This window comes from Dromiciops gliroides, chromosome 4 (assembly GCF_019393635.1).
Source record: "Dromiciops gliroides isolate mDroGli1 chromosome 4, mDroGli1.pri, whole genome shotgun sequence".
Lineage (NCBI taxonomy): Eukaryota > Metazoa > Chordata > Mammalia > Microbiotheria > Microbiotheriidae > Dromiciops > Dromiciops gliroides.
In genome coordinates this window covers 257,757,541-257,770,417 of record NC_057864.1, presented here as the reverse complement: position 1 = coordinate 257,770,417, position 12,877 = coordinate 257,757,541, and the positions used below count along the sequence as shown (strand labels likewise).

The window sequence follows — 12,877 nt, the reverse complement described above, 5'->3', positions numbered from 1 at the left end:
CTAAATCATTAAATATTAATTACTCATGGGTAGGCTGTACCAATATAACAAAAATGATTATACTACCTAAATTGTATTTTTTCAGTGTCATACTACTCAAATTATCAGAGGATTACTTTGTTGAGCTAATGAGTGCATGATTTAGACATAAAGGGTGACATTATATATATATATATATTTTTTTTTTTTTTTTACTTTTTTTTTTAAGTGAGGCAATTGGGGTTAAGTGACTTGCCCAGGGTCACACAGCTAGTAAGTGTTAAGTGTCTGAGGCCGGATTTGAACTCAGGTACTCCTGACCCCAGGGCCAGTGTTTAATCCACTTCGCCATCTACCTGCCCCTAAGGGTGACATTATAAGTAAAGCAGAGGAGCGTGGAAGAAATTAATCTTCAGATCTATGGATGGAGAAGAGATCATGACCAAGCAAGAGATAAGATCATAGGAGGCAAAATGAACAAGTTTGATTACAAAAAATTTAAATTTTTGCACAAACAAAACCAATACAGCTCAAATTAAAAGAGGAGCAGGAAATTGTAGCGGGGAATGGGGGTGGGGCTGGTTCTTTGCATTATGTTTCTCTGATAAAGTCTCATTTCTAATCTTGGTATGGGGAACTGAGTCAGATTTATAAGAACAAGAATAATTCCCCAGCTGATAAATGATCAAAGGACACAAATAGTCATTTTTCAAAGAAATAAAACATACATAGCCATTTGAAAACATTGTTCTAAATTATTAATCATTAGAAAAATTCAAATTAAAAGAATTCTGAGATACCAACTCACATCCATCAGATTGGCTAAATTGACCAAAAAAGAAAAAAAGTACTTTAATGCATTGTTGGTTGAGCCGTGAACTGATGCAACTATTCTGGAAAGCAATTTGGAACTATGTCTAAAAATCTATTGAACTCTTTGATCCAATGATACCACTACTAGGTCTATATCCCAAAGAGATCAATGAAAGAGGAAAAAGACTTATGTACAAAAATATTTATAGTAGCTCTCTTTGTGGTAGCAAAGAATTGGAAATTAAGGGGATGCCCATCAATTGGAGAATGGTTGAATAAGTTATGTTATGTCAGTGTAATGGAATATTATTGTACCATAAGAAATTAAGAAGATAGTTTCAGAAAAAGCTGAGAAGACAAATTAACTAATGCAAAGTGAAGAGAGCAGAATCACAAAAATGGTTTATACAATATTTATCCAACAATATATGTATTTGTACTTATTATATATAAAAATAAATATTTATACAACAATATTGTCAAGATAAGTAATTCTGAAAGACTTAGGGAGTCTGATCAAGGCAATGACCAACCACAATTCCAAAGGACTCATGATGAAACATGCTATGCACCTCCAGATAGAAAACCGATAGACTCAAAGTATAGATAAAAGCATATTTCTCGGGGCAGCTAGATGGCGCAGTGGATAAAGCACCGGCCCTGGATTCAGGAATACCTGAGTTCAAATCCGGCCTCAGACACTTGACACTTACTAGCTGTGTGACCCTGGGCAAGTCACTTAACCCCCATTGCCAACAACAACAACAAAAAAGCATATTTCTCTCTCTTTTCTTTTGACATGGTTTATGTGAGAATTTATTTTGCATGACTACATATTTGTAATAGACTTTGGTTTTCTTGCCTTCTCAGTGTGTAAGGGAGGAAGACGGGAGAGAATTAAGAACTAGAAATAAAATAGAATTTTATTTTATTTTATTTTATTTGGTGAGGTAATTGGGGTTAAGTGACTTGCCCAGGGTCACACAGCTAGTAAGTGTTAAGTGTCTGAGGCTGGATTTGAACTCAGGTCCTCCTGACTCCAGGGCCGGTGTTCTATCCACTGCACCACCTAGCTGCCCTAAAATAGAATTTTTTTAAAGAATTAGGAATGTTTAGAAAGTTTAGCATAGGGAAAAGAAGACAATGTAGGACATATGAATCTATCTTCAAAAACTGGAAGAGCTGTCAAGTGGAAGAAAAATAATTAGACCCAAAGAAATAATTACTTGATCCCAAATGGTAGAAGAAAGACCAGAAGAATTTTGAGTTTTTAAAAATTTTTTATATATTTTTTCCAATTACATGTAAAAACAAATTTTAATATGCATGACTGCATGTGTATAATCTATATCAAACTACTTTCCTGCTTGTTTTTAAAACTGCTGGTTTTTAAAAATGTTCCAAATTCTCTTCCTTCTTCCCCTCCCCCATCCTTGAGAAGGCAAACAGTTTGATATAGATTATACACATGCAGTCATGCATATTTCCATATTAGCCACATTGCAAAAGACAACACAACTATTAAAAAAGAAAGAAAGAAAAATAAAGAAACTTTTAAAAGTCTGCTGTGATTTGCATGCAGACTTCATCAGTTCCTTCCCTGGAGGGAGATGGCATAAGTCCTTTGGAATTGTTTTGGATCATTGTATTGTTGAGAATAGTTAAGTCATTCACAGTTGATCATTGTACAGTATTGCTGTTACTGGGTACAATGTTCTCTTGGTTCTATTTACTTCACTTTGTATCAGTCCATATAAATCTTTCCAGCTTTTTTCTGAAAGTATCCTCATCATTCCTTAGAGCACAATAGTATTCTATTCACAATTAGTATTCACAATAGTATTCACAATTATATACCACAGGGGGCTGCTAGGTGGCGCAGTGGATAGAGCACCAGCCTTGGATTCAGGAGGACCTGAGTTCAAATCCAGCCTCAGACACTTAACACTTACTAGCCGTGTGACTCTGGGCAAGTCACTTAACCCTAATTGCCTCACCAAACCTCCCCCCCCCCAAACCACAATTATATACCACAACTTGTTCAGTCATTCCCTAATTGATGGGCATCCCCTCAATTTCCACTTCTTTGTCACCTTAAGAGAGTTGCTATTAAATTTTTTGCTCTCCAAAATATTTGGATTGGTTTGCAACTCCACCAATAGTGCATTAGCGGGGGCAGCTAGGTAGCACAGTGGATAAAGCACCGGCCCTGGATTCAGGAGTACCTGAGTTCAGATCCGGCCTCAGACACTTACTAGCTGTGTGGCCTTGGGCAAGTCACTTAACCCCCATTGCCCCACAAAACAAAAACAAAAACAAAAAAACAAAACAAACAAACAAAAAAAAATAGTGCATTAGTGTGTCAATTTTCTCACATCCCCTCCAACACTTGTCATTTTCCATTTCTGTCATATTATCTAATTTGATAGGTGTGAGGTGGTATCTCCAAATTGTTTTAATTTGAATTTTTTCTAATCAAGTGATTTAGAGCATTTTTTTCATATGACTATGGATAGCTTTGATTACTTCACTGGAAAACTGCCTGTTTTATATCCTTTGACTATTTGTCGATTGGGAAGTGATTCTTGTTTTCATAAATTTTTTTTTTTTGCTTTTTTTTTTTTTTTTTTAGTGAGGCAGTTGGGGTTAAGTGACTTGCCCAAGGTCACATAGCTAGTAAGTGTTAAGTGTCTGAGGCCCGATTTGAACTCAGGTACTCCTGATTTCAGGGCCAGTGCTCTATCCACTGCACCACCTAGCTGCCCCTCGTTTTCATAAATTTGACTTAGTTCTCCATATATTTGAGAAATCGGGTCTCTATCAGAGAAACTTGCTGTAAAAATATTTTCTGCTTTCCTGCTCATTTGGCTACATTGGATTTGTTTGTGTAAAACCTTTTTAATTTAATGTAATCAAAATTATCCCTTTTACTTCCCGTAATGCTCTTTGTCTCTTGTTTTGTTATAAATTCTTTCCTCATCCGTAGATCTGACATGTAAGATATTCCATGCTCTCCTAATTTGTTTATGATATCATCCTTTATGTGTAAATCATGTACCCATTTTGTCCTTATCTTGGTATATTGTGTGAGGTTTTGATCAGTATCTAGTTTCTGCCTAATTAATTGTTTTCTAGTTTTCACAGCAATTTTTGTCAAATAGTGAGTTCTTATCCCAAAAGCTTGGCTCTTTGGGTTTATGAAACACTAGTTTACTATGGTCACTTACTACTATATATTATGTACCTAATCTTTTCCACTAGTCTACCATTCTATTTCTTAGCCGGTACCATATTTTTTATTTTTTATTTTTGTGGGACAATGAGGGTTAAGTGACTTGCCCAGGGTCACACAGCTAGTAAGTGTTAAGTGTCTGAGGCTGGATTTGAACTCAGGTCCTCCTGAATCCTAGGACCCACTGCGCCACCTAGGTGCCCCACCATATTGTTTTGATGATTAACATTTTGTAATACAGTTTGAGATCTGGTCTGGCCAGACCACCTTCCTTCACATTTTCTTTTTGATTCCCTAGATATTCTAGACTTTTTGTTCTTCTAGATGAATTTTGTTACAATTTTTTTCCAGCTTTATAAAATAATTTTTGGTAGTTTGATTGATATGGGACTAAATAAGTAAACTAATTTAGGTAGAATTATCCTTTTTATTATATTGGTTTGGCCTAGTCATGAGCAATTAATATTTCTCCAGTTGTTCAGATCTGACTTTATTTTTTGTGAAGTGTTGTATAATTGTGTTCATATGATTCCTGGGTTTGCCTTGGCAAGTAGACGCCCAAGCATTTTATATTATCTACATTATCTTAAATGGAATTTCTCTTTCTATCTCTTCCTGCTTGACTTTGTTAGTAATATATAGAAATAATGATGATTTTTGTGGGCTTATTTTATATGCTGCAACTTTGCTGAAGTTAAGTATTTCAACTTGTTTCATAGTTGACTTTCTCGGAATCTCTTAAGTATACCATCATATCATTTGCAAAACATGATAGCTTTGTTTCTTCATTGCCTGTTCTTATTCCTTTAATTTTTCTTCTTCTCTAATTGCTATACCTAGCAATAAAATATTATGTAACAGTGGTGATAATGGGTATCCTTGCTTTACCCCTGATCTTTTTGGGAAGGCTTCTAACTTATCTCTGTTATAGAAAATGCTGATGTTTTTAAATAGATCCTTTTTATCATTTTAAGAAAAGCTCCACTTATTCCTATGCTTTCCTGTGTTTTTGTTAGGAATGAGTATTGTGTTTTGTCAAAAGCTTTTTCTGTATCTATTGAGGTAATCATATGATTTTTATTGTTTTTGTTATTAATATGGTAAGGTATGCTGATAGTTTTCCTAATATTGATCCAGCCCTGCATTCCTGGAATATATTCCATGTGGTCATGGTATATGATCTTTGTGTTGTATTGCTATAATCTCCTTGCTATTTATTTACATTTGTATTTGTTTAAATTTTTGCATCAATATTCATTAGGGATATTGGTCTATAGTTTTCTTTCTCTGTTTTGTCTCTTCTAGCATGATATTTTTGTCATCAAAAGAATTTGGTAGAACTCTTTTTTTAGGAGAACTTATAAGGAGGCAGATTTTGGCTCAGGGAAAATTCCTAACAGAGCTGTCCAGAAACTGAATGGGCTGTTGTAGAACAGAAGGGTAAAGGTGAGGAAGGGAGGAGGGTGGTGAGTTCCCTGCCTCTGCAACTATTCAAGAGGGTGGAAGACTTCAGGGAATAAATTCTTGAATTGTATAGGAGTTTGTACTAAATTCTCTTCAAGTTCCCCTCCAGCTCATAAGACCTTATGATTTTAAGTTAGATGTTTCTTTGGGTAGGAAAGCCAGGAAGTAGAGACCCAGAACTATAGGAAAAAGGGGATAGTATATTCAAAAAGGTCTAGGGAGGCACATACCATGAAGCGATGGAAAGGACTACCAGAAATATGCTCCCCCACCCCACCCCCATATCCCTTGGTCTCTAGAGCCCTGTGTAATGTGTTTTCTTCCCTGTTTTTTGACAGCCTGTGGAGGAGGAGGCCCTCGGTGAGCTCAGAGTACCTATGGAGTTGGCAGAGAAGCTGGTCCTGGCACTCAGTAGGCAGGTTCAAGGCAGCACCCACAGTGACTTGCTTAGTTCTCTTGTCTACAACAAATTCAGGCCACAGCCCAATGCAAAAAATTCTGCCAACCCACCCCCTCCAGAACCTCCTCAGGACACCTGCAGCCCTGAGGTCACATTTCCAGGCACCAAGTCAGAGGGGGAGGGGGAGGGGGAGACTACGGCACTGGGGGTGGAAGAGACGTCAACAGCACCTGAAGGTAAGTGAAGCTTCCATTCTGGGGAATGAAATACCAGGAAGGTAATATCCAATAGAGAAGGCAGCTGGGAAGAGACAAGGGAGGTGGGAGCAGGAGTTGCCAAGGGAAATTTCTAACTTAAGGGCAGAAGAAAAGGATGTGATTATAGAGAAATAATTTTTGGAAATGTTGAAGTTGTGGGTGGAGGGCTTTTGTTGTTTTTTGGTGAAGAAACTAACAATTGGAAGGAAATGGACAATTTGTGCCCTATATTTTTTTTAACACTTTATGAAACTAAAGTCACTTTGTTAGTTTAAGAACGTAAAATATACTGTGTAGTTTATCTATATATGCTTACATGTAGATATATGTGTGTGTGCATAAAACTTCAATCATAAAATCATATTTTGTTTTTGTTTTTTCTATTGGGATATGTAAAGACCTATAGGGCCAAAAGTCTGGCAAAGGTTGGGATGGGGGAAGGAGTCAGCAGGGAACAATAACATTTGTCCCCTGACTTTTGAATGGAAGGTAACCAAAAAATGCTTTCTTCCCCCAACTCATTTTTTGAAGGGGAAAAAATGTTTCCAGTTTATTTTCTAGGGCCTTCATCTCTCTAAGTCTAGCCAACTCTTGTCACCCCCTTTCTTCACCCTATGTTTGTTGGGGCTGCAGCTGAGCTGCTGTTTCGGAGCCTGGTGGGGGCTGCAGAGCCCTCTGGACGGCTGCTCCTGGAGCTGGAGCTAAGCATATGCCAGGAGGGCATTGGGGAGGGTCAAGTGAGCCAGCTCCTGGGGCAGCTCCAGTACCAGCCCCAAGCCTTCCTGCTGCTGCTACAGAGCCTGGAGACCCCCGAGAACAAGGCCCTTCAAATGACTGGGCTGAGGTGAGGGGGTGCGGGTAGGGGTGGGGGCAGCCAGAAGTTTGGAAGGAAAGCAAGGGAAGAAGACAGTGCAGTGAGGACTATATCAACCCCACGAGGTTGTCTTCTTGCCTCAGAGGCAGTTAAGTGGATAGATAGAGTGTTGGAGTCAGAAAGAGCTGAGTTCAAATTCTGCCTCATACACTTACTAACAGTGTGACTCTGAAAAAGGTCTCAGCCTCAGTTTCCTCACTTGTAAAATGGAGATAATAATATTACCTACCTTCCAGGGTTGTTGTGAGGATCAGATGAGATAATATGTGTAAAGCACACCTTAAAGTCCTATATACAATTTTGGCTATTGTTATAACTGTTATTCATTTGGTAAGTTGGTGGTTTATCTTTGAAGAGTTCAGCTAAAAAGCTGGAGGTAGAGCCCTGGGAGGGCACCTACACCAACACACCAACATCACCTACCTGAGTGGTCAGGCAGGCTCTCCCTGGTGCACATGCACAGCCTGCATGTCCTTACCCAGAAGAACACCAGGCACATAGTCATGGCACCTGTTTGCACATGCACAGCTTCTCCCCCTTCACTCTGTTTCACACTTGCCCACTCCGGAAAACATGGCAGTGAAGAGAAGCATAGGATTTTAGATTTGGGGGAGGGAGACCTTAAAGCTCTTCTCATCCAGTGCCCTAAGACCCAGGAAAATGAAGTGAATAATCCAAGGTCACACAGGGAGTAACTGACAGAGCTAGGTCTAGAACCCAGATTTACTGGCCCCAAATCCTGGCCTCTTTCCATTTCACTGTACAGATACCCTTGAATGGGCCTAAACACTTGCATGAGCCCCTCCCCACTCAAAACAGAATCAGAATGTCAGCAGTAGGGGGTAGCTAGGTGGCACAGTGGATAAAGCACTGGCCCTGGATTCAGGAAGACCTGAGTTCAAATCCAGCCTCAGATACTTGGCACTTACTAGCTGTGTGACCCTGGGAAAGTCACTTAACCCTTATTGCCCCGCAAAAAAAAATTATTATTATTATTAATAATAATAATAAAAGAATGTCAGCACTAGATGGGACCTTAGAATTAAAATACAGCACAGAATGCAGGATCCAGGAGAGATCTTGGAACATAGAGCATGTAGCATCAGAGCTTATGATATAAAATTTCATAGCTAGAAAGTACCTTACTTTTTTTCATTTAGTCCAAACCTCTCCATAAGGGTTGTATGTTAGTGGCTCAGTAGATAGAGCATCAGGCCTGAAGTCAGGAAAACCTGAGTTCAAATTCATCTTCAGCACTTTCCACCCTTGTGACCCTGGGCAAGTCACTTAATCTTTGTTTGCCTCAGGTTCATCATTTGTAAAATGGGGATAATAATACCAACCAAATGTGTTTTACATGACTTCATACTGATATCAAATCACTTGCCTTCTCCAGGAGTAGGGAGGGAAAGAATTTGGAACTCAACATTTTTTAAAATGAATGCTAAAAATTATTTACATGTAATTTGGAAATATCTAGTGAAATAAATAAAAAATATAATCATGACAATACTTCCCAGGGCTGTTTTGAGAATCAAATGAGATAATAATTGTAAAATGCTGAGCATAGTGCCTGGCCATCATGAGCACCCTATAAACATTATTGTCATTATCATTGTTGTTATCATTCAGATATGAAAAATAAGGGCCAAAGAAGGAAAGTGGTTTTTCACCAGGTCAGTCAAGGAATTTCTGGCAGAACTGAGACAAGGACCCAGGTGTCCTGACTCTCCCAGTTCAGTGTCATGCACTATAGCATATTGCTAAACTATAACCATCATAACCCAAATTCCACTTAGCCAAGGGTGGGAAGGGGGTGTTGAGGTATAAAAGAAGGTGACCAACATGGGCCTGACATCCAATCTGTGTCCATCTTCCCATCTGAAACCCTTCTTTCTGGACCCCCAGAATACTGAGCTGCCTCCTGGAGGTCTCTGTGGACTCTACTCTCCCTTGGCACAAAGCAGCCTCTTCCTGTTTGGCCAGCCTGAGAACATCCAGCAAAGACCATGAGGTACTAAAGAGTAGGACCTAGAGAAAGGAAGACCAGCGATTGCTAGAGCATTGGCCACCCTGGGGCACCCATAGATACCTGGGCAGTATTCTCAGTAACCTCATGTGGGAGGGGCTTGTGGGTAAGGAGAGCTGAGACCCAGGCATCCATCAGATGGGTAGCCTGGTACCTGACACAGAGGATATGCTTAATAAATGCTTCTCAAAAAACAAATGAATGAATAAATGGATGAATGGATGAATGAATGAATAAAATGAATGAATGGATGAATGAATGAATAAACAAATAAATGAATGGATGAATGAATGAATAAATAGATGCTTCTCAGCTTGTTGACTTGAATGGAAAGTGGTAGAATGAGACTGATCTTCCTCCTAGTAGGATGGTCAGTAGGACGCCTACAGACAGATGGCTGACCACTGCCCCCCTGACCCATCCTGCCTCAATGCCCACTTTAGGTGGTCCAGGAGCTAATCCGCTTCCTGCATCGCCTGGCCACATTACACAAGGACTGCGCGGTGGTTCTGTGCCGCCTGGGAGCTCGAGAGGCCCTCACCAAGGCCCTGGACAAGCACAAGGAACAGCTGCTCCTGGGCTCTGAGCTCCGGGACCTACTAGGCGGGTACGAGAAGCACGCTCAGCTCTACAGCAACCTCACCAAAAGCATCTTGGCTGGCTGCATCCAGGTTAGGAGGATGGCAGATGAAGGGGCTGGAACTGGGAAGGAGGAGATGGGATGGAGGCAGGGAGAGCCTGGGGAGGAGATAGGACAGAGCCGTATAGAGAAGAAGAGGGCAGATTGGGGTGGGGGATTAAATTGGGTGAGAAGGTGAGATTAGAGCAAGAGGAAGGGGGCTCAGGATATGCTGGAGAAAGGAAAGCAGCACATGAGCCAGCTACCTATTTGGGGGTAGGGGATGGGGAGGCGCAGTAATGACTTGACTGAGCAGAGGTTATTCTGTGCTTAATTTCTTTTTTTTTTAATTTACTTTTATTCTGAATTTAAACACCAAATAAAATGGGCATTTGCATATATGTAAGAGAATAGAAAAAGAGGCTTATATGTGAAATGGCAACTCTATTGTAAACAGCTTGGTTTTCTTTTTTTTTTTAAGTAAATTTAATTTTTTTCAATTCATGAAAATCCGACTTTTCTTCCTCCCATCTCTCCACCTCCACCCCTCAATGAAAAAGAAAGAGAAACAAAAGCCTATAATGACATAGCAGCATCAAGCAAAACAAATGACCACATTGGCCATGTCCCCCCAAAAAGTCTCAATTTGCACACACATACACACACACACACACACACACACACCCCAGTCCATCCCCTCTCTTTCAGGAAGTGGGTTTGTTTTTCCTTTTAAATTCAAGCCAGAGCTTTGAATGCTTGTCTGATGAGCCTGGTTTCTTGGATTTAGATGGGGAGGAGTGAACAGATTTTCTTAGTTCCTTGACCTTCTCCCCATCTAAATTTATTTTTGTCACTGTGCTCCTTTTCCACCCCTCTATGTTCCCCCCATTCCTGTGGTCTTACTACAGATGGTGCTTGGCCAGATTGAAGAGCACAGACGAACCCACCGGCCCATTAACATCCCTTTCTTTGACGTCTTCCTCAGGCATCTCTGCCAGGGTCAGTGTCCTTCACCTCCCTCTGGCTAGGGTCAGTGGCTTCCCTTCCCCAGCCCCCACTCCCAGCCCAGTAGTGTTACCACTCCTTCCTTGCTTCAGCAGCAGAGATTGTAATTCGCCATCCTGTGTCCTTTCCTCAACCAGATGAATTGGTTCTTTCCTTCCTGTTTGGTCCCAGGCTCTGGTGTTGATTTGGAGGACAAGTGTTGGGAGAAGGTGGAGGTGTCATCCAACCCTCACGGGGCCAGCAAGCTGACTGATCGAAACCCCAGGACCTACTGGGAATCCAGTGGCAGCACTGGCTCTCACTACATCACCCTGCACATGCACCGGGGGGTCCTCGTCAGGTGGGGCAGGATAGACACACATACACACAGACTCCATGGGTTAAAGACAGTGTTGAAAACATGTTTTCTCTGCTATGGACAAACATAATGTTACGCTTCCTATGCCCTGCTCGCTCGCTCTCTCTCTCTCTCTCTCTCTCTCTCTCTCTCTCTCTCTCTCTCTCTCACTGTCTCTGTTTCTCTTTCTGTCTCTGTCTTTGTCTCTATCTCTTTCTGTCTCACAAGCACACATACTCCATATTCTAAGGATATATTCAAAATTTCTGTGCCTTGGTTTGAGGGAAAATGATGACTCACTGAAACCAGACAGGAAAGGTCAAGGGAGGTCTCTGAGCTATCCTACAGATACAGCCACTGATGAGTTTCTTCCCTCCTTTACCTCCAGGCAGCTGACTCTGCTGGTGGCTAAGGAAGACTCAAGCTACATGCCTGCCCGTGTGGTGGTGCTAGGGGGAGACTGTGCCAACTCTATCAGTACGAAGCTCAGCACTGTGAGGACCGTCCCCCCACCCCCTCCACATCCTATTTCAGACAATGTATATTGACAAACTGATTGTTCACCTCATGCTGGGAGGCCCCAGTCTCCTAGGGAGCCCATGAATCCCAAGGACTCTTCCCTGAATAGGGAAGCTAGGGACAGGACCAAAGTGTTCTTGATTCCATGGGGACCCTAGGATTTGGGGTGGGGTGGGGGTGAAGAAAGTGGCCACAGGAACAGGATATAGTCCTTTCACTTCTCCATCAAGAGAATTACAAACTCCTCTCACATCTCAACCCAATGCAGGTAAATGTCATGCCTTCTGACAGTCGAGTGCTTCTCCTGGAGAACATGACCCGCTTCTGGCCCATCCTGCAGATCCATATCAAGCGCTGCCAACAGGTAAAGGAGGCTGGCATTGAGAGAGGGAAGAGGGAGCAGATGGAGGGCAGAAATTGCCCTTGGAAGGTTGGGAGAGAGGAGTAAAGCCATTCAATGAGGTTGAGCCCTGTAGCAAGGGAGGAGAATGTGTGTGTGTGTGTGTGTGTGTGTGTGTGTGTGTGTGTGTGTGTGTGTGTGTGTGTGTTGGGGGCAGGGTGTTGGGCATCAGTACAATTTGAATGGAGCTGACTGAATGTATGCTTTGTGAGGATGGGGACTTCTTCATGTTCCTCATTGCATCCACAGGGCTTAGTTCAGTGGCTTGTAATACAGTCGGCATTTAATTAGAGTTTGCTTAATTTAATTGGTTGGGAAGATGTCCAGTCAACAGTATAATCCTAGAAATATGGGAGATGATCTAGAGGCATGGTTTGGGGCAGCTAGGTGGTGCAGTGGGTAGAGCACCGGCCTTGGATTCAGGAGAACCTGAGTTCAAATCTGGCCTCAGATACTTGACACTTACTAGCTGTGTGACCCTGGGCAAGTCACTTAACCCCAATTGTCTCACCAAAAAAAAAAAAAGAAAAGAAAAAATAGAGGCATGGTGTATTAGAAAGATGGTGGTATTTAGAATCAGCTGATAAGAATTGGGGCATCTAGATGGCCCAGTGGGAAGAGAGCCTGGGCCTGCAATCAGGAAGACCCAAGTTCAAATCCAGACTCAGACACTTATTGGCTATATGACTTTGAGCAAGTCATTTAACTGATGTTTGCCTCAGTTTCATCACCTGTAAAATAGGGATAATAATAGCACTTATTTCCCAGGGTTGTTATGAGGTTCAGATGAGATAATAATTATAAAGCACTTTGCACAGTGCTTGGCACATAGGAAGTACTTAATAAATATTAACTACAGCAACTGCTGCTGCTGCTGCTCCTCCTCTTCCTCTGAATACTACTATAAAGCTTGGGTTCTAATCTTCATTTTTTACCACTGAGAGACTTT

At 41.3% G+C, this 12,877-nt stretch overlaps 1 protein-coding gene across 1 annotated transcript in view; it reads left to right on the top strand.

The window, feature by feature from the left end:
- Positions 1–12,877, top strand: part of LOC122725576 (39S ribosomal protein L2, mitochondrial-like) — a 39,140-nt gene that overhangs the window by 16,718 nt on the left and 9,545 nt on the right. The window contains exons 7-14 of the mRNA XM_043962767.1: positions 5,827–6,124; positions 6,779–6,989; positions 8,928–9,033; positions 9,492–9,719; positions 10,576–10,666; positions 10,844–11,012; positions 11,398–11,503; positions 11,797–11,892. Of these exons, the coding sequence (XP_043818702.1) occupies positions 5,827–6,124; positions 6,779–6,989; positions 8,928–9,033; positions 9,492–9,719; positions 10,576–10,666; positions 10,844–11,012; positions 11,398–11,503; positions 11,797–11,892 (1,305 nt within the window). The remainder of the gene's footprint in view (positions 1–5,826; positions 6,125–6,778; positions 6,990–8,927; positions 9,034–9,491; positions 9,720–10,575; positions 10,667–10,843; positions 11,013–11,397; positions 11,504–11,796; positions 11,893–12,877) is intronic.